We start from the raw sequence: 20,016 nt of genomic DNA on the forward strand, positions 1-20,016 counted from the left end.
AAAAAGACCAAAAGGATAAATGCAAGGTGGATAACCACAGGGACGTAATTGACCTACAGTAGATACTACTGTTATATAGTATACACACACGCATACGCACGCAACTCGCCGGCTTGGAACGCGCGAAAAACATCATAAGAAACGACAACTTGAATGACAATCAAAGTAACAAGACAGCAACATGCAATCGTAACTGCAGTGGTGTCGTTGGTCGGGTACAGTACCATGCAGTGGCCGAGTCTCCAGTTAGTTTCATCGCTGCTATCGCTATCGCAAAGGCAAAATCTTCTGCGGCAACACACTCTGCCGACACAGCGGACACTCCGTCTTTTCCTTCACCCAATCCTGCACACAAGTCCAGCAGAAGACGTGGCCACAGGTCGTGGCGCTCGGGTCCTTTAGCGGGTCTAGACACAGCGTACATTTCCTCTGCTGGCCGTCGGGGATCCATGTCATCGTGGTTGGATCGGATAAATCGTACCGGGCTTGTCCGGGGTCCAAGATTGGTGTTTGGGTGGTGGTCGCTAGACCGGGCGTTAGAGCCAACTGTTGTGTGTCGAGGAGTTGTGTTTCATTGTTCGGGGGAGATGAGTGACCGCTCCCAGAGACAGGGACTTCGATGCCTCGACCTACGTAGGTTGAGGAGGTGGTGAAGTTGCCATTTTGAGGTCCTTCAATTTTCGATTTGTCGACGACTGTGCCACCGACGCTGCCACCGCCGCCGCCGTATATTTCCAAATACGTCTCGCGAACATGCAAGGCCGCCTGAACAGCAAGTTGCAAAACGAGCAAAACGCCCAACACTTCATACCCTACCCGCTGCTCGTCCGGTTTAATTTGCTTTGTGAAAATGTAGCGAAGTCCAAAAAGGCGTTTGGAAATGTGGTAGTACGCCCCCGTGAAGTAGAAGGTGGCCAGACTCACGGCGTAGAAGGGACTGGGGGAGGTCAGGCTGTCGAGGTGTTGGAGGAGATATTTTTGAACAATTAATTTTCCATTTCTGCCGGCAGAAGCTGATTTGTGTTGTTGATGTTGAATACTTCGTTCCAATTTACTTCTCAACCTCCTCCGCAACGCAGGTAATGTCTTTCCCAAAGCCCACGGCGCAAACACCACGCTGGCAATGTATCCGACTCGTCGACCTAGACCGGCCAGTCGCAATGTGTCGTCCTCAACTTGGATCACGTCGCAGTATTCCTCGCCTAGCGTCCGGTTGCCCAGTAAAGTGGTCAGACATAGATATAGTAGTTCGCTGAGGTGGTTGGTCGCGCCGGAGTATTTGTGTGCTACTCGAGCGCCCAGTAGTGCCCGTACGATTGTTGATGCTTCTGAAGTTACTTGGCCGATCATATATGCGTCCTTTTCGTGCGTTCGTAATATGTCTGGCGAGGGAGCGAATGGGTATTCCATCCTCCCTCGCGCCGGTGGGGAGGACATGTCGACGAAGAACGGCCTGGCAAGACGCGGCTATGCCAGGCCAGGCCGAGCAGGACGGCGAAGGGTGTGGTTGAAAGGAGAGGAGAGGCAGCGTTAGGTGATGGTGGCCGCAGTCCTCATGGAGGTGCGAACAGACTGCGGAAGACCTTCAGCGGCGAAATTTGGACTGTTGATGGTGATTTGGATACAATCTACTGAACATGTTCTGTACACAGCATTCAATTGCACACTCCCGAGTCACAAAAGAAATGCCGAGGTTGCACAGAATGCCGCTGCGCTTGCCGTAGAAGTGGCCGGGGAAATTACGGCGCACCGTTGGAGCTACGCCAGGCAGTTTGACGTTTCTTCTGGAGTTCAATTTGAAGTTGTTGTACACAGTCCACCTTCGGCTCACCTTGGCTACTATCAATCTTTTGATGCCCTAGCGCCGTGGAAACATACGTGTGTGTGTTGGTTTACTGGTTCAAGGTGCACATGTTTGTACAGCCTCCGCCTGAGCACGATTCGAGCGCAGATGTGTATCGTGGATGAGGTCAGGTTTTAGGTTATGGACATCTACCTCGACTTCATACTGCTTGCCCCCATAACCAACGTCTGTCTTTCTTGGTGATGGGGACGTTGTCCATTTCTTCCCTGCAGGACTGGACATACCGACCTTCGCGTCCAGCTGCCGGCTAGGTGCTGAGATTCCTCTCCTTAGCACACTGGTACCCGTCTTTTGATCACAACTTCATCCAGCAACTTTGACTTCCAGCTTGACTGTGGCTCGTCTCATCAGAAGATCCTGCAATCCGTGCTCAACACCCCTTTCTCCGTCCTGCTCCCTACCGCTGGTCCCTCCATTAATTCTTCCCTTGTGCCTGCTGTCTCGGAATACTCCTCAAGTCCTCGATATGAGCATTCAAAAAGTATCCCCGTAACTGATCGGGCGTCATATCCCGCGCCCCGCTGATCCAGCCCTTGCAGCTCTTCGTCCCGCACTTACACTCAAAAGGTTGGTCCATGACCCACTCTGTGCTCGGGTAGAAAAAGGTCAATTCATCACCTGGCTTGATCCCCTTGGGGTTGCCGTTCTCGTCTCGGCGCATGGCCACCCTGACTTCAATCACAGGCTTGTCCTCTTCGGGGATCACATGGAATTCCACGCTCGGCTCGCAGCTGTGGTTGACGTACAAGAAGTCGCAGTTGAGTTCGATGTCTTGGTTCTCTGACACCTGCACCGATGACCACCGCTTCACTGGAGCGAATGTCAACGGCGGACTGGTCAGGCGAGCCATCAGGGCGCCTGGCGGTAGGGTCGTCGTGGAGACTGAGTACGAGGCGAAAGACCCCGGTTGACGGATAACCTTGATCACATCTGGGTGGGTTCCAACACTTGGACCTTGGCTTTGCGTTTCGGCGGACATTGTTGACGATGTAGACACTTAGATATCGATTCGGTTTTGCTTCTGTTTGCTTCGCTGGGGTTGAATGGGGGATTTGAAATGGCGCGCGGCGTCTTGAAGCGCGGAGTAGTCTTTCTTTGGGCTTTGTTTCGGTTTCCTTCTCATAAGAATGAAAGCATAGAAAGTGCCAACTTGACGTACCTAAGTATATATGGAGCCTGGTCTCCGGCTTACACGGTTGTGCGTATGAGATATGTATTGTGGTGCTGCAGCAGAAAGCAAGAAGAAGCAACTTGAACCAACGTAAGGTATATACCGTGTCTTGGGTACATGGAAGGCAGCCAGGCAGCTCCTTCATTGATTGGTACTGATGAACCAGTGTTCCTCGGCCAGAGGGGAAGTGGGTACGGAGCTGTCTGTGAGCTTTCTGGGAAACTTCGGCCTGGTGGATGCTGCCCACTGCATCTCAGGCTGGGCCCTTTCTCTTTTCCAAGACTCGGAGCTGACTGAAGGCCGAATCAAAGGGAGCTTTCACTGCATGGCACCGCTTACAACGAAGTTCAACTCTCTCATGCCAAGTGCAAAGCTCTCTTTCCCGAGGCTCAAGCGAGGCTCGGCTTTGGACTCTCGAAAACGGATGATGGAGCTGAGGCTTCATAGTACTGTACGGCATATCCGTTCCCAGTAGGCCTCAGCTTCGGTTATCATCGTGTAGGTTCTCGGCACTCTACGAGACCTCTACATTGTACATTTTGTGCATTGGAGGTTCAAGTTGTTGGTTTCAGGGTAAGGGGACTGATAGACTGGCGCAAGCTTAGAGAAACGGCGTCACATTTTGCTTAGGGCGGCTGGCAAGCGCTGATTAAGGCGGCATGACAAAGTCCCCAAACGGTCTCACGACGCGACTCGGGGAAACTGCAGTCTTTCTCCAGAATTACTCGAACACATGCGCATGTGGACTTTCGGCACGACAGCATTTCTTCTTTTTATGTTCATGCCAGTCTTGTGCCGTTAAAGAGCTTCCAATACATTGTACAACTTATCCGTGTCGCTCCTGATGGCGTACGGCCTTATTACTCAAACCGTTAACCCGTGACCCAACTCCCTCACCCGCGCGAACGAAACCCCGGCCATGTTCACCTTTACTCCCTTGCTCGGAGCTCAGAGCGACTCTCGAGCCTCACAATCACTGCTCGAACTAGATGGAGGAGTCAAGATCCTGGTCGACGTTGGATGGGATGAACGCTTCGATACTCGTCAATTAACCGAGATAGAAAAGCATACATCAACACTCTCCTTCATTCTGCTCACCCATCCCACGATTTCTCACATTGGTGCTTTTGCACATTGTTGCAAGCACATCCCTCTCTTCTCCCAAGTCCCCATCTACGCGACTCCGCCTGTGATTGCGTTTGGTCGCACCCTTCTTGAGGACTTGTACTCCTCTTCTCCGCTTGCCGCAACATTCATACCGGGCTCGGCCTCTCCTGAAGATGGCACAAGTGCTGATGACAAGTCGCGATCGAACATACTCCGCCAGGCGCCTACGTTCGAAGAGATAAACAAGTACTTCCAGCTGATTAGTCCCCTGAAATACTCTCAGCCGCTTCAGCCCACGGCATCTCAATTCTCTGCGCCTGTCGAAGGATTGACCCTGACTGCATATAATGCGGGACATACCCTCGGTGGCACGATATGGCATATACAACAGGGCATGGAATCAATTGTCTACGCGGTGGACTGGAACCAAGCAAGAGAAAACGTCGTTGCCGGCGCAGCCTGGTTTGGTGGTGTCGGAGGCGCAGAGGTGATTGAACAGTTACGCAAGCCTAGTGCCTTGGTATGCAGCAGCGTGGGTGCCACAAGAGTTGCTCTATCGGGTGGACGTAAAGCTCGAGATGACGCTCTCCTGGGCCATATCAAGACCAGTGTCGCCAAAGGCGGTACGGTTTTGATACCAACGGACTCCAGTGCTCGGGTGCTGGAGTTGGCTTGGCTTTTAGAGAAGGCCTGGTCTGACCCGGCACACTCGGCTTCTTTCAAGGATGTCAAAGTCTACATGGCCAGCAGATCGGGTAATGCGACGCTTCGTCATGCCAGAAGTCTTCTCGAATGGATGGACGACAGTATTGTTCGCGAGTTTGAGGGGGAAGACGAGAATCCTACCACTCAACCATATAATCGAAGAGGTGGTAACAAAGCTGCTGGAACCAACAAGCCTTCCAGACCGTTCGAGTTCAAAAATGTAAAGGTCGTGGAACGGAAACACCAACTGGAGAAATTGCTCAAAGTCGAAGGTCCGCGGGTGATTTTGGCCAGCGATGTAACCTTGGACTGGGGCTTCTCCAGGTCTTTGCTGGAGCATGTTGTGCAGAAACCCGAGAACCTGGTGATTCTGACCGAAAGATTAAATGTCCGTCCGGGATCTGAAAGTCCTGGCCAAGCATTCTGGCAGTGGTTCGAACAGCGTCAAGATGGCGTCGCACTGGAACGAACCGAAGGAGGGGGTCAACTTGAACAGGTTCATAGCGGTGGAAGGATGCTGAAGCTGAAGAATCCGGAAAAGGCACCGCTGAGCGCGCAAGAGAGTCAAAGATATCAGCAATACATGGCAACTCAGAGGCAAATCCAGGAGTCTCTTACAACAACCGAGAGAGACCAAACGGTTGCAGACGACAATATCGACGATGAATCTAGCTCCTCGTCCTCCGAGGAGTCGGACGATGAACAGCAAGGCCGCGTCTTAAATGTGTCCGCGGCTCTTGGGCACGGCGCGCGGAACAAGCTTGCACTGAGTGACGAGGACTTGGGAGTCAATATACTGCTCCGTAAAAAGGGAGTCTATGACTACGATGTGCGGAACAAAAAGGGGCGTAATGCCGTGTTCCCATATACACACTCACGGAAGCGTGGTGACGAGTTTGGTGAATTTATCAAACCAGAAGACTTTCTACGGGAAGAGGAAAAAGAGGAACAAGATGCGGCCAACAGTGGCAAGACAGGAGGCACGTTAGGCCAAAAGCGAAAGTGGGAGGATACCAACAATGCAAACGACTCGCGTTCGAAGCGAGCACGAGGTCAAGGACCAAAAGGGCATGCACCAGATGGCCATGGTGATGAGTCGGATTCAGAAGCATCGGACATTGAAGGCGAGGTCGAAGTGGAAGGCATTCAAGGCCCTGCGAAGGTGGTATATACAACTACGGAAATCACCGTGAACGCTAGATTGACGTTTGTCGATTTTGCCGGCTTGCATGACCAGCGAAGCCTTCAGATGCTTATTCCCCTTATCGGCCCTAAGAAGCTGATTCTGGTTGGAGGTACAGAGGCGGAAACACTTTCTCTGGCTTCAGACTGCAAAGAACTCCTGGGCATGAAGGTGGCGGGCGCCGAGGAGCAGACCTCGACCGAAATATTCTCTCCCACAATTGGACAGACAGTCGATGCTAGTGTTGACACGAACGCCTGGATTGTGAAACTTAGCCGTGCCTTGGTCAGGACCCTGCGTTGGCAGAACGTCAAGAACATGGGGGTGGTGACTGTTCAAGGCCAGCTCAAGGCTGAGCAAGAGCAGGAAAACGACTTGCCAGATGATCCGTTACTGAAGAAGCAGAAGCTGGAAACGGAAGCAGCTGCCCAGGCACAGGCGCCACCCCCTCCACCCCTTGTACCGGTGCTTGACGTCTTGCCGGCCAGCCTGGCAGCTTCAACGAGGTCAGTTACCCAGCCCATCCACGTGGGTGATCTACGACTTGCCGACCTCAGAAGAATTATTGCAATGGACGGCCATGTTGCGGAATTCCGTGGCGAAGGGACGCTACTGGTTGATGGAACAGTGGTAGTGAAGAAACTTGCAACGGGGAAAATCATTGTGGAAGGCATTCCTGCCAATGGGTCTGCCATGACTCGCAGTGCTGCAGACAACTATACCCGGGTGAAGCGGAAAGTCTACGAAGGACTGGCTGTTGTAGCCGCATGATAAGTATTGGGCGAGTCATTCTCGCCTTGTGATAACAATCAGAGTGCGTTTGTATCTTCTGCCCAGTTGTTCCGTTTGCCTTACTTGTCTGAGTTTGCAAAGCCCACATTCCCCCACCGTCACAAGGCAGCAGAGATGTCCCTGACTCTGCATACTTTGATTGTTCACCGTCATGGCATGGTGTTGGGATCAGCGTTTGCCGGACCAGATCTCTGCAATCATGGCGTATGACAGCATTGAGCATGAGCTGGTGACGAGCAATGATCACGGCCACCATTCTCACCTTCTATAAGAGGGCCTGTTTCCCCTTTCCCTTGTTTGAGCTGAAGGGACCAAACGACTCGGCTTCCATCAGCACCGTTCAACGTCTCCCGTTTCCATTTCTGTCTTCGGACTAGAAAAGCAGCTACCTTTGTCTACCATATCCTCCAATGGCGTGTCCAGGTCCATTCGTATTGCCATTCGCCATGTCCGCACCGCCACCACCACCTCCACCAGGCTTGGTTGGGAAGACACAGTACCACTATTTCACCAAGGACGGTGGCCCGCCAAACAAGGGCGCCCCTCCAAGTGGTCCTCCGGCATCTGGAGCAGGAGCAGGACCCGGACCAGCGTTCGGTCTACCACCCCCATACTCATTCTTCCCTCCCCCACCGCAACCACCGGCGCCTTCGGGGCCTCCGAGCGGCCCTTTCTTCATTCCACCCACCTCTGGCTTTCCCGGCGCAGTATGTTTTCCAGGAGGTGGCGGCAATCCTCCGCCTCCACCACCTCCATCAGCAGGAGCCGTGTGGTTTCAACCACCACCGCCACCACCAGCGCCGCCTGCTCCTGCAGCTCCAGCGGCCCCAGCTCCGCCTCCACCTCCGCCCGATGTCCGCGGTGCCATCAACCACGCCGCCTCGCAACCCCCGGAACCCCCCGTCAGCGGGAACCGCGTCAAAGACCGCCTTATGGTCGTCAAGGATACAGGCACAGGGTACGTCGCGTCCAAACAGAACGCCACGTTCCACCTGTTCACATACAACGTGCTGGAAAAGTACACGGTCAACTCGCACGGACAATTTTATATCCCACCCCACGCGTGCGAGCCGTTCCGAGTCATGACGGCGTCGTGTTCCATGCCGATTGAGGAACTCATTGAACAACTCGACTGTGTCAAGGACGCGCCGCCTAATTATCCCCGGTATGCGATTGGACTGGCCGAGGCCCTAGATGTCGGAAACGGCTGGTTCCAGGTCGGGACTAAGTTCTTTCTGGATGAGGCTCATTCGGCCATGACTATTAAGCAGGCTTGGGGGGAGAGTGTGGGTGAGGCGGGGGAGGCGAGGCCAAGGTATTTGGTTCGGATGCCGTAAGTACCTACCTTACTACCGCTGTAGTGCAAGGCTTCTTTGTGAGATGGGGATTGTGTGGTCTACCTGGTATGGTGCTGATTCGGCTTCTCTTTTGTGATATATTAGGGGCAAACGACAGTAGTTGGCCATGTTTGCGCTGTGCTGACCTGAGACATGGCATGCAGCACCGGATCGACCGAGAACTTGGGTGCGGAATAGTATGCAGTGGTTCGATTTGGTCGGGCCATTGACTATATGAACAATACCTATTTTGACAATTTGTACTCCGGATTGGTCCTCACGTCTCACCCTGGCTTCTGCTTCTCGACTGACGACCACCTTACATTTGAGTCAATCTGTTACAAGATCAATTATGCATGCTTGCTTGTAAATACATCAGATAGTCTCCATGGGGCTTCAACGGGCGGTGTCTTGCCTGCCACGGACTTGGGCGACGGGTTCCTGTGGGCTACGGCGATGCACAGGGAGATAATGGCATGACTGGCATTATCAGACCCTGCTTATGTTGGTCGCAGCCGATTGGCTGGTCCGGCTCGACCTCCTGCATCTGGCTTAGCTCCAAATCCAAATTCAATGACCATTGACCCATCATCTCTCATGCCTCTTTGGGCCATTTCTGTTAGCATCTACAACTAGCCGACTCCTACTCCTCCCACTCCGTGTCAACGCCCCTCACCGGCCGAGGCTGGTGGATATCAGTTCTTTGGGAGAGGACAGTCGAGGGCCATTACAACTCGTGGGCTCTTGCACAAGCCTGCTGCGGTTTTCATATTGATTGGACAATTACCAACAAGTGCTATCGGACTATTCCCCATCTCCTCTCTCCCCAAGCTCGTTGCTGTGAATGATACGCCTTATCTGACATGTCCGTTCCCTAGTCGATATCGTATATATATACATATAGTAGCCTCACCTCCCCTTCCTTTCCTTTGTTCGACACCTTTTTCTCTTTTCAGGCACAATCCGCTTTGCTTTTCTTCTTGGTCTTGTGGAAAGTGTACTTTCGTGGTTGGACCATTTGCCACTATCACCATGGCTGCTGCCACGCAAGACTTCTCCTCCGCCACGACGCCGTCGGCGGCAAAGGCGAATGTTTCCCATCCTTTGTGTCCCTTGACGGCTTCGGAGATCACGACCACTGCCAATCTGTTGAGGTCTGTCTGGCCCGCCAACATTGACCTGCGGTTCAAGGTCATTACACTCGACGAGCCGCCTAAGAAGCAGATGATCCCTTACTTGGAAGCCGAACATAGTGGTCGCCCTCTACCGCAAATTCCTCGCAAGGCTTTTGTGTCTTATTATATTCGCAATACTGTAAGTACATTGAGCTGAGTTTTCGTTGCTTTTATCTTGGTTGTAGGATTTTTTTCTCGACTGGGGAGGAATGTTGCTGTCGACGGCGTATTCTCTGAGAGGTTGCTTGTTGTGGAATAAACTCTAACATGTGCTCCAGGACCGCTTCCATGAAGCCGTCGTCAATCTTTCTGCCGGCAGGGTCGAGAGCAATGTCCGGCTCGGACCGAACATGCACGGCAACGGAGACTATGAGGAGATCCTGCTCGTTGAGAAAAACGCTCTCGAGGACGAAGGTGTCAAGGCCGCTTTGGCCAAGTTGAAGTTACCCGAAGGCACGGCCGTTACTGCCGATCCGTGGATTTATGGTATGTTGGCTCTCCTCGCATTCTGCCTTCTCGTTGCGCGAAGCAGCAGTTTATACAGCACCCACGCATTTGAGACTAACTCATGTACAGGCTCGGATGGCATCAACGACGACGAGAGACTGTATCAGGTGTTTCTGTATATGCGTGACCCGGCCAATCCCAGCGAACTCGACTCTAATCACTATGCGTTCCCGCTGCCCATCTCTCCAGTTCTGGAATGCAACAACTACACCGTCATCCGGATCGATTATCTCCCTACGGGTGCCGACAACACCGTCCACGAACCACGGCCCTATGAACCAGTTCCAGCAAATGAGTACATTCCAGAAGCTCAGCCATCTCTCCGCAAAGACCTGAAACCACTTCGTGTGATTCAACCCGAAGGCGCCTCATTTACCCTGACTCCTGCCGGCGAAACCGGGCATGTGTTGGAATGGCAGAAATGGTCATTCCGCGTGGGCTACAACCAGCGAGAAGGGATGGTTTTGTATGATGTACGCTACGACTCGAGACCATTGTTCTACCGACTGTCCCTGTCGGACATGAACATTCCCTATGCAGACCCACGACACCCTTACCACAAGAAGGCAGCCTATGATCTGGGCGACGCTGGCGCTGGCGCCATGGCCAACAACCTTAAACTAGGATGTGACTGCTTGGGTCATATTCAGTACCTGTCGGCCGTCATTACCGACGACAAGGGAAAGCCCACGCCGATGGAGAACTGCGTGTGCATCCACGAGCAGGACGCCGGTATCGGCTGGAAACACACCAATTACCGGACCGGACGAGCGGCTGTGGTGCGCAACCGTGAACTCGTACTCCAGAGCATCATCACCGTGTCCAACTACGAATACATCCTGGCGTTCATGTTCAATCAAGCCGGCGAGGTGATCTACGAAGTGCGCGCCACCGGTATCTTATCGACACAGCCGATCGACCACGAACTCGACAAGGTGGGCGTGCCTTTTGGTACCGTGGTTCATCCTGGCGTCTTGGCGGTGCATCACCAGCATATTTTCTCACTTCGAATTGACCCGATGCTGGAAGGTCACGAGAACCGACTGGTTTACGACGAGGCACACGCCATGCCAATTGACAAGGAGTGGAACCCGCACGGCGTAGGCTACACGGTCTCGGAAACTGTGGTAGAGAAGGCCGGCGGCTTGGATATCGACGTCGATGCGAACCGAGTGTTCAAGATCCAGAATCCTCGTGTCCTGAACCCTGTCAATGGTAAACCGGTGGCCTACAAGATCCACGTGCCGCCCTTCCAGAAGATGCTGGCTCATCCATCTTCGTTCCACTTCAAACGTGCCGAATTCGCAGACCACAACATCTATGTCACTACCCACCGTGACCGTGAGTTGTATGCCGGAGGTTGGTACACCAACCAGTCTCGCGGAGGCACGGGTGTGCGCAGCTTCGCCGCCCGCAACGATAGTGTCAAGGACACCGATATTGTCGTCTGGGTCCAGTTTGGCATCAACCATGTCCCGAGAATCGAGGATTTCCCCGTCATGCCCTGCGAGATCCTGAAAGTCAGCTTGAAACCCGTCAACTTTTTCGACAAGAACCCTGCTCTCGATGTCCCGCCTTCCGAGCAGAGTTTCAACCAGTCCACCCTGGCTTCGAACCTGCATCATCAGCCTGCTGTTGAGACTGTTGTCGGCAAGGGTGGGGAGTGCTGTGGTCCGGCCGAGCAGCCTGGGAAGAGTAAGTTGTAAACACAACACAGACACAAACACAGAAATGGAGGCAACATTTACGTCGACGTACCCATGCACAAAGAATTTGCTTGCTTGAGGCGCTTGATGTCAGTAGCACAGCTTGAAAAATCTCGGGTCTTTTTGCGCATTTATTTTATATATATATACCACCCAGAACAGCTACTGTAGTTCCTACTAGTAGCTAGGTAGCAAGCAGCATGATTCATGAGACACCTGATCAATCTTTTTTCTTTTCCATAATACCTGGTAATCTATGCCGCAACTCAACTAGACGTTCAACCTGCACACTGCTCAGTGCATAGCCTCAAAGAGACAAACAATAACGCCAAGAGGTAGAGTACCGTATACATCGTAGGTAGATACTGTAGATACAGTAGGTACCACTACTTGCAGTTCAAGTTACAGAGAGTAGCACTGTACCACTGTAGGGCAAGCTGGAATGACATTGGCCAGTAACTTAGTACCTTGAAAAGCCAATGATAAATCCCCGCCAAGATTTCACTGCCACCCGGCCCACAAATTAGCTATATATTTCATTCCAGCAAAATTATCCTCAACAATCAGCGCATCAATTGCACTGGTTTCCTTCGCCGGGTTAGCTCAATCGGTAGAGCGGTAAGTCTTCGATTCCTCAACCACAACTACCACTCAACAATCATACTAATAACCTCTCCAGTGTGGCTCTTATACCTCGAACATCAAGGTTACCACAAGGCTGCGGGTTCGACCCCCGCATTCGGCTCAATTCCGAAACTTGTTTCGTTTCTTTTTGCATTTTTGAACTTTTATTCCACGGAGATCTTTTTGGGGGGTTTTATGGTGAGTGCTTTTCTTTTTACGTTGTACAGCCTTCGGCTTTTGTTTCACCAGCAGTGCAGTGTATCTAGTTGCTTGGGATCAATCTTCCTGTTAGATTTATGTTTTTGGTAGGGACTGGGTTGGCTTTGTTTACGGTGTGCGGTGTTGCGGACGGTTGTGGTGCTGCTTGGTTAGAATAATATAATCTATTTTGCCACGAATGCATACATACTACACACGTAGTATCAGCTTAATACCTATCTACCGACTTGAGACTCACGACCAAGACATCCACCGTACTCTAATGATAAATGATATTCATGAAATCGTCAAACGAACCAGCTATGTACTCTACCGCATCTCGACAATATCAAGTCTGTAGTATGTAGTATGTCCAATACATATGTCCAGTATCTTGCTCAAATCAAGACCAACTCCCCCTCCAAGCAGCCTCCAACTCACCATTATTCCCGCCCTTCCTCTTCTTCCGCACAATCCCCTCACTCACACACTCGACCACATCTTCAAGCGTAGTCCCCCTCTTTCTTTTTTCTGTTTTCTCCTCGCCCAGGACAGTATCATCCGCAACAAGTTTGTAGACTTCTGCAATGGCATCAAAGACCTGTCCTGATCCTCCTGACCCTTCTCCCTCAGTACCATGGTGATGACCACCATGACCAGACTCTCCTAGGACGTCCTCACTAAACCCCCCTTCAACACTAAACGTCTCATTAATCTGTCTCATCTCCTCGACCCACCGGTACGCCTTGGGCGGCATATTTGTGAGTCCACCACGCGCATAAGCTAGCATGGCGGGGTTAAACTCTTCCAAATGGTCTGTTAAAGCCGGCAACACGCCGCATGTGTGCGCGGTGGTGAATGATAAAATGGCCAGGGCGATGGTTCCCTTTGATAGGGCTGCGAAACATGATTTTAGCGCTGATGCGGGGCCGATGGTGTCGCCGACGATTCGGACGTTGAGGAGGCGTGCGAGATTCGGGTCGACTAGCTGCTGTGCGGCTGGAGGGCCGGATATGACTATCGATGGCCGTTTCCAGGATTTGTCTTCGCGCAAGGAGGGAGGGGAGCCGATGATGCCGCCGTCGAGAAAGGAGATTGTGATTGGAGGTAGGGTGGACTCGACTGATTGGGGCTCGGATTCTCGTCTGTGAAAGGAAAAAGAGCGGCGGGCGAGAGAGAATGGTGAGGAGGAAGAGGGAGATGAAGGAGGTGGTGGTGATTTCGCGGTTGGCGTGTTTGTTGTGCTGTTGCTATTGCTGAACATGGACGCAATGGTTCGTGCGGTTTTCGGGCTGATGGCGTTCAAGTCGATGTAGACTAGATTGTTGGTACTGGTACTGTCCGTTGTTGTTGTAGTACGAGTTGCTGATGCTGCTGATGGCTCTGTAGTGGTACTGCCACTGGTGTCGTTGTTTTCGCTGACTCGTTCGCTGCGTCGCTTCATCGCCAACGCGGACTGGCTGGCTTCCAGGGCTCGACGAGCTGTCGCCACCGCGTCTCGTGGAGGAACGATACTGAGTAAAATATCGACTTCGGCCACGAGCTCTTCGTCTGTCGCGAGAGAGATGATTTGTGCCCGGTTGATGCGGTCAAGTGTGTGTTGGCTTAATAGTACCAGATATCAGCCACTGGCGTTCAAGGCCCCATCCTCAAGACACCCGTTGCAAAAACCAGAACAAGACCACCGTGGGAGGGGAGGATGGAAGTGGATTGGGTTCAAGGTACATATATATATATATATATATATATATATATATATATATGCTTGTTTTTGCTTGTTCAAGTTGGATAACCTACCTTCTTCCCGTAGCAACTGTGTATACCGCATAGTCGTGGTGGCGGAGGAGTCGGGCGATGCCCATGCCCATATCACCGATCGATAAGATCCCCACCTTGGGTTTGTTCTGCGAAGAGGAGGCAGAAGAAGATGACGCCGCCATTTTCATCCGAGATAGATAGTACACCGCCAATGGCTCACAGAGACACTCTAGTTTAGTAGGGGCAAAAACAGCAAGAAGCGCTTTATCATGAGTTCCCTATCTTGCTGTAGAGAGGAAGAGACGAGACACCTCGAAGAAAGCGGCGGATAAGTACGTCCATTATTGTACACGGGAGTATGCCATCATGACATGGTCAGCTGACCGCCATCCACAACACCATCTCCGGGTCTCTCCGGGCGAGGACACAGCATCCATGGCACCATACAGTACCTCCTCACACTGCTGGCGGAGGACATGCTTGAAAGAGTGCATCGATGACAAGCAGCACAGTAGTCACAACAGCTCATCCACGTTCTGTTATGCAGAAAGATAGAACGGGGTATCTCATTATCAATGCCGTTACAAAAATCTATCAACCGGCTTGCGCCTCCAATGCTGCTAAAGACTGAATGGTGTACTGAAATGCAACTTTTCCATCACAAAGCTCTCTGACTGCCAGGTCTCTCATTGCCCGCTCTCTCCTTGCCCTTGCCCCTCGTCGTTCTATGCGGTGATGGTTCGTGGAAATTGTGTAGCCGCTCGCCGATAAGATACACCTCGTCTCGAATCTTGACTTTCCAATTTGCCAGCTGACGTTTGAACCCAACAGCCAACAGCCAAAGCACCATCAGACCTAGAACATCCGGGTAAGCTAGTCGGTAAAGCTGCAATCGAGTGTCCGGGTCTTCAATGCCCATCACAACAATAAGAACTTTGGCAAACACCAGCGGAGCCCCCAGAAGCGCCAAGCACAACATGGTGCTGGGAAGCACAAATGCACGACTGGCCAGGCGCACGTCGGGATTGAGAAATCCGTTGCGGGTGATGGCTCGTAAAGCGGTGGCTACCCGTCCATCAGGGGCTGTTCGATGCAAGATGTATCTCATCATCAGCCGGAGGTAGAGCAGCCCGATCGTCCACGACTGGACGACAAAGATCGTGGCGACTGGTCGACTGGAACCATCGACTGAAGTGCGCTGTTCATGTTGAGTTGTCAGGTAATCGAACACAGGAACGTGAATGTACAGTTCCATGATCAAGGACAAAACAAATGGGAGGATCACTGCCGTGTACAGGCCCAAGTAAGCCAGTCCTAGGATATATTGGATCGTGGACAGCAACTGTGGACCGAGCCACTCTGGAACTTTATGCTTGAGATAGTCTTTTATCGACCGAGCATATGCCATCGCGTAGCCAAGAACGATAAAGAGGTGTATGCCGACAGTAAAGGCGTACAAATCATTGGGCGGCAGGGTTGATTGACAGAGAAATTGAGTAACTTTCCGGCCCAGCAACAGAGGCCCGATTGTAAAGGTCACTCCTGTCGCGGCGGCGAACAACCATACCAAGACGATAAACACCGCGATGCGGGCTCTGAATCTTGGAGGAAGATAGACCTTGGTAAAGTTATCATCTCTCTTTCCATGAATGCCAAGGTCCGAGTCCGGGAGACCATCGACCCGTTCATTTTGCTCCGTGACTTCGAGGAACACATTCCGACCTTTAGGTATCCGAACAGAGTCAGACGCAGGTGCTCGAACATAGATACCATCTCGCACTGGGCTTGTCGCGCTCTTCCCTCCAAACAACCGTCGGAGATGACCATTGGAAGAGCTATATTTCTCCTCTTCGCGTTCCTCCCCGAAGAGAAAATGGGTCAACCTCAACCCTCTGGCACATGCTCGAAACCACCATTTGAACATGGCAGACATCTTTTTGGACGGTTCAATCCTTCGCAGAATAAACGGAAGGAGGAAGTTGTAGAAGACAATGTCCATCGGAAACGCCAACTTTGGTTCGGCCGTCGCCCACTGGATGGGCAAGATGCCACCGACCCAGTCCAACGACCAGACAACCCCGCCCAAACATACGATAACCAAGCCGCCGTAAACCAACGCCGAGAATGCAATTTTGCCCAATTGCGCCGGGATTGGTCGTTCGAGGACATCGCGGACCGGATGAAAATTCGGGTCGTCAGGATCCCGGATAAAGTACAAGACTCCTGTTCGCATAATCTTCCGGCAGATTGAGACGAATAAGGCGAAATGAAACATGTAACAGGTCCCAATGAACCAGTGGATGAAAATGCCAGTAAAAGGGGCTCTGACCATGAAGGCGATCCGGCTGGTGAGTGTAGCGTTGGCAAAGAGAGGTAGAAGAGCCACATCAAGAAGCAATCCACAATAGAGCGGAAAGACCAACATCTCGATGCCGATAATGACGATGACTTTTAGTACTCCTCCCGCTTGTCGAAGACAATCCGCAAAATAACCTTCGACTTTCTCATCTGGCCCAAGACCCAAGACGATGTGAGCCAATTCAAGGAAAAGAACGCCGGCAGCAGCGAAGAAGGCATATCCCAAGATGACGGTAAGAATCCGGTCTTCGGTGCTCCATCTCACCAGAGAGGAATCCAGTGCGTCTGCATTCGCTGTCGGAGCAGCAAACAGATCTTTACGCCAATCTTTCAAGCTATGAAAACTGAGCGCGAAAAAACTTGCTGCCCAGTTTGGAGCGGATCTCAGCATGTTCGCGCCGGACCGAAGAATCGCTGAAAAGCTGAGAGAATCATTGGAAAGAGATTTCTGGACCTGGAGGACGGAGGAGAGCACCCAGGCTCCTGTATGCACAAAGGACAGCTTGAATGATCTCAAAGCTTGGTGAGATACCATAGAAAACGTAGGCAGATCCGGCTTCAGATTAAGCACCGTGCCGGATAATGTTCTTTCTAGGCGGTCGTAACTTTTTTGGCTAAGATCCACCGAGAACGCTTCGATGACAGCCGGATTTAGCACTTTGCCAATGCTAGGTAACATCGGCTGACTCATAGCTTTGATGATCTTCATGGGTTGGCTTAAGACAAGCCCTGCAAATCCCCCAACGAAGAAGACAAGGTCAAACACAATGTCTGCTGTTTTGGACAGCACATACAGCGGGGCCTTGACAAGCATACCGAACGGGTTCGACATCAGGAGGAGCGCAATCTTACCCCAGATGTAGGGGCACCAGACGCTGGCTGTCAAGGTCATTGTAATGAGGAAGAGACTGAAGATGATGTTTTGGATCATGCCAAAGACGGGCCCCTCCATTCCCAGTAGTTCGAGAACGCCATCGAGATCTTCAACATCATCCGCGGCATTTGGGTCGTTCAGGTCAACACCCATGAACATATTTGGCTCTCGCGCTTCAGCAACTGGCCCCTGTACAGGAGCCGCCCCTTCAGCCTGGAAAAGGCCATGGTGGTGGTCAGGGACAAAAGGAAAAGGATCTTCTGGGAGCTCGTCGTCCAAGACCTCACCATCCGCACCTTGCGCATAACGGCCAGTGGCAGTATCTACGTGTTCATGGGCCTCGACAAAATCATCGGTGCGCCAAAGCCAGTCTGATATCTTCTCTAGCATGCTTGTCTCTGTGGATGGCGATTGCCTGTCTTGGGGTTGGTTGTTTGCAGAATCTTGATCCTCGCCCGTGGGGTGGGGATGGTCCAGATCGCTCGAGTGCGGCGTCAGTAGGGCTCTGCTATCCCTACCCATATCTCCATTGCCAGTGGGCAAGCCAGTAGGGACATCGAACAGATATCTCATCTCCTCAGATGATATCGTCGAGCCCTCCGCGCCAACTTCACCCGCGCTGTAGGTATCCGAAGGGCTCGAAGAGGATGTCTCGAAGTCTCGAACAATAGCATGGTCTGGCTGGGAAGAAGTAAGGCGATTTGAGGAGTCTTCCGCCTGCACCACGTCATCTTGGTGAGTCGTCCCCTCGTCATCATTGCGAAGCAGCTCCAAGGAATCCCTGGGGAAGGTCATATTGGCATCCTGGCCGCTCGGTGATACCGCAAAGTCTCTCTGAACAAGGATAGAGTTGTTCACGCTCCGTCGCGGGGAAAGCCTGGGCTCAAAGTCGTCTGCCGCCGCACTGCTTTCTCCGATAGTATCTGCCTCTCCATGATCTATTTCCGAATCTTGAGCGGATAACAAACTTTGGGATCGAGCAGGTAGATTCGGAAGGCCATGTTCAGGATTGACAACATTCAAGATGTTATCGTCTGTTATAGCTCGCCTTGGCCTCGGTATGGCGATGGGCCTTTCACCGCGGTGCAATACAAGACGCCGGTCTCCAACTTCCGCATGCATGCCGTCACCGTCGTCATTATCATCGTTCCGGGGTACTAGCCCTGGAATAGGTTGTGGATTATCCTCCGCCACTGGGGCTGGTGGAGGGACTTCGGCTAGGTCGGGTCCAGGTAGTTGTTGGTTGATTACCCATTCTCGGATTAGAAAAACAAGAATAAACGCCGTGACCAAGAGGATACAAATCAGCTGGCCTTCCACAACATCGACAGTGGCGTTGTTGAGCGTAGGGGAAGACGACCAATTCGCCAGGATTTGGATATCGGAAAGTATTGATGGAGGTCGCGTGGGCACCATGTAAGCAACGGACGTATTAGACTGGTCTGAGACGCCGGCATATCGTTTCAAGTTCGGTATGAAAAAGGAGAAGACAAGTTGCAAAAGTCTGCCGATCAAACCCTGGCTGAAGAACAACCTAGCAATATCGCCCAGCGAAACCTGCATAGGTGGAAAGACCAGCTTTATCCTCTCGAGATATTCAGGGACAGTGACATTGGCCGTAATTGCTCCTTGAGATGATGCGGCGGCCCAGCTTGATGTCACGTTCGAAGCGACCTGTGTAGCAGCCTGTACATCCTCCTCATTCAACCAACCTCCGTCAGCCAGCCAAAACATGCCTCTCCAGACTTGTCGTATACACCAGGGCAGGCAGCATAGCCAGATCACGGCAACCGCGAGATAACGAACCCAGCGAGATATGCTCCGCACTGCATGACGTGCAAGTTGGCGGAGGAAGAGAGGGAAGGGCAAGGTGGCGGGCATGGAACGATCGTAGATCTTGGTGAAGCGGAAGGAGGTCTTGCACAGCTCGCAGTATTTCTTTTGAGAATGGGACAACCATTCCAAGAGGCACTCCTGGTGGACGAACTTGATGCTGCCGCTGCATTTGCAAGGATAAAATAACGGTTGGTCTGGGGATGCCTCGCCACGGCAGATACGGCAGTAGTCTTGGGTCTCATCTTGTGCGGCGTCCATGGCCTCCTTTCTGGCCCTCTCCCGAGCCAGGGCTACGGGGTGTTTCTCGTAGACGTCCAACGGCATCTTTCCTAATACTGAGGAACGGTACGAAGGGAGGATGGGTAGTCGTTTGCATCTCGGAAGGCATTTAAACTTAGGCCATCTTGCAGAAACGAGAGATCCACTGCTGGTTCCCTATCCCTGCGAGATGGAGGACGTAATAGAGGTCTGACAAGCGTGTGGCGTTCGCGTAAATAAGTCGGAAGAATGATTAGGGAACGTGGAAGTGTGGAATTGAGAGTAGGCAGTGATCGTATACAATTTATGGGGTCGGACATGATTTGTATAATCAGTTCCTGGAGTGTCTGGCGCAGTCCAACACCGCGGCGAGACCCGGGGCTATCACGTGCATGGTCCTCTCCCACATGCAGTCACATGACCGACAAAGAGACGTATCTACAATGCACGTGACTGGCTGGCGCAGGCAGCCAAGTTGCGGAGCCTGAAACTTGCAGTTGATGCTCCATCGTCAGCATCAACAGAAACAGTTGGTTGGCCGTCAAGATGAGCAGCGCCAACAT

General features: G+C 52.2%; 7 protein-coding genes and 1 non-coding gene across 8 annotated transcripts; 4 read left to right on the forward strand and 4 right to left on the reverse strand.

Annotated features, from left to right (window-relative positions):
• Window positions 1–27: 27 nt before the first annotated feature.
• HMPREF1120_08025 (uncharacterized protein) lies at window positions 28–1,662 on the reverse strand. Its single transcript, XM_009162266.1, has one exon. The coding sequence runs from the start codon at window positions 1,435–1,437 to the stop codon at window positions 268–270; it is 1,170 nt and encodes a 389-aa protein (XP_009160514.1). The 5' UTR covers window positions 1,438–1,662; the 3' UTR covers window positions 28–267.
• Window positions 1,663–1,868: 206 nt separating this feature from the next.
• Window positions 1,869–3,607, reverse strand: HMPREF1120_08026 (uncharacterized protein). Its single transcript, XM_009162267.1, has 2 exons — window positions 3,024–3,607; window positions 1,869–2,979 (listed from the first exon to the last, which is right to left on the reverse strand). Exon 2 carries the CDS (start codon window positions 2,841–2,843, stop codon window positions 2,280–2,282), a length of 564 nt encoding a protein of 187 aa, XP_009160515.1. The 5' UTR covers window positions 2,844–2,979; window positions 3,024–3,607; the 3' UTR covers window positions 1,869–2,279.
• Window positions 3,608–3,954: 347 nt separating this feature from the next.
• On the forward strand, window positions 3,955–6,801 carry HMPREF1120_08027 (uncharacterized protein; the record flags this gene model as incomplete). Its single annotated transcript, XM_009162268.1, has 1 exon — window positions 3,955–6,801. The coding sequence occupies one exon, from the start codon at window positions 3,955–3,957 to the stop codon at window positions 6,799–6,801; it is 2,847 nt and encodes a 948-aa protein (XP_009160516.1).
• A 467-nt stretch (window positions 6,802–7,268) lies between these two features.
• HMPREF1120_08028 (uncharacterized protein) lies at window positions 7,269–8,159 on the forward strand (the record flags this gene model as incomplete). The annotated part of the gene is made up of 1 exon (XM_009162269.1): window positions 7,269–8,159. The coding sequence occupies one exon, from the start codon at window positions 7,269–7,271 to the stop codon at window positions 8,157–8,159; it is 891 nt and encodes a 296-aa protein (XP_009160517.1).
• Window positions 8,160–8,785: 626 nt separating this feature from the next.
• HMPREF1120_08029 (primary-amine oxidase) lies at window positions 8,786–11,767 on the forward strand. The gene is made up of 3 exons (XM_009162270.1): window positions 8,786–9,473; window positions 9,613–9,820; window positions 9,911–11,767. The coding sequence occupies exons 1-3, from the start codon at window positions 9,192–9,194 to the stop codon at window positions 11,545–11,547; spliced, it is 2,127 nt and encodes a 708-aa protein (XP_009160518.1). The 5' UTR covers window positions 8,786–9,191; the 3' UTR covers window positions 11,548–11,767.
• Window positions 11,768–12,139: 372 nt separating this feature from the next.
• Window positions 12,140–12,292, forward strand: HMPREF1120_09312. The gene has a single exon. It is a non-coding gene; the product is annotated as a tRNA-Arg (tRNA).
• A 241-nt stretch (window positions 12,293–12,533) lies between these two features.
• Window positions 12,534–14,556, reverse strand: HMPREF1120_08030 (uncharacterized protein). Its single transcript, XM_009162271.1, has 2 exons — window positions 14,167–14,556; window positions 12,534–13,973 (listed from the first exon to the last, which is right to left on the reverse strand). The coding sequence occupies exons 1-2, from the start codon at window positions 14,313–14,315 to the stop codon at window positions 12,773–12,775; spliced, it is 1,350 nt and encodes a 449-aa protein (XP_009160519.1). The 5' UTR covers window positions 14,316–14,556; the 3' UTR covers window positions 12,534–12,772.
• Window positions 14,557–14,576: 20 nt separating this feature from the next.
• HMPREF1120_08031 (E3 ubiquitin-protein ligase MARCH6) lies at window positions 14,577–19,844 on the reverse strand. Its single transcript, XM_009162272.1, has one exon. It carries the CDS (start codon window positions 19,517–19,519, stop codon window positions 14,786–14,788), a length of 4,734 nt encoding a protein of 1,577 aa, XP_009160520.1. The 5' UTR covers window positions 19,520–19,844; the 3' UTR covers window positions 14,577–14,785.
• Between the last annotated feature and the right edge of the window lie 172 nt (window positions 19,845–20,016).

Source organism: Exophiala dermatitidis, assembly GCF_000230625.1.
Source record: "Exophiala dermatitidis NIH/UT8656 unplaced genomic scaffold supercont1.7, whole genome shotgun sequence".
Lineage (NCBI taxonomy): Eukaryota > Fungi > Ascomycota > Eurotiomycetes > Chaetothyriales > Herpotrichiellaceae > Exophiala > Exophiala dermatitidis.

Excerpts from the sequence above, each read along its gene's own strand:
- HMPREF1120_08026 (XM_009162267.1), bottom strand. The coding sequence starts at position 2,843 with ATGTCCGCCGAAACGCAAAGCCAAGGTCCAAGTGTTGGAACCCACCCA.
- HMPREF1120_08031 (XM_009162272.1), bottom strand. The coding sequence starts at position 19,519 with ATGCCGTTGGACGTCTACGAGAAACACCCCGTAGCCCTGGCTCGGGAG.
- HMPREF1120_08025 (XM_009162266.1), bottom strand. The coding sequence starts at position 1,437 with ATGTCCTCCCCACCGGCGCGAGGGAGGATGGAATACCCATTCGCTCCC.
- HMPREF1120_08029 (XM_009162270.1), top strand. The coding sequence starts at position 9,192 with ATGGCTGCTGCCACGCAAGACTTCTCCTCCGCCACGACGCCGTCGGCG. Across the intron at positions 9,474-9,612 it reads CTTATTATATTCGCAATACT|GACCGCTTCCATGAAGCCGT; the intron begins GTAAGTACATTG and ends CATGTGCTCCAG. Across the intron at positions 9,821-9,910 it reads TGCCGATCCGTGGATTTATG|GCTCGGATGGCATCAACGAC; the intron begins GTATGTTGGCTC and ends ACTCATGTACAG.
- HMPREF1120_08030 (XM_009162271.1), bottom strand. The coding sequence starts at position 14,315 with ATGAAAATGGCGGCGTCATCTTCTTCTGCCTCCTCTTCGCAGAACAAA. Across the intron at positions 13,974-14,166 it reads ACAGTTGCTACGGGAAGAAG|CCAACACACACTTGACCGCA; the intron begins GTAGGTTATCCA and ends GGTACTATTAAG.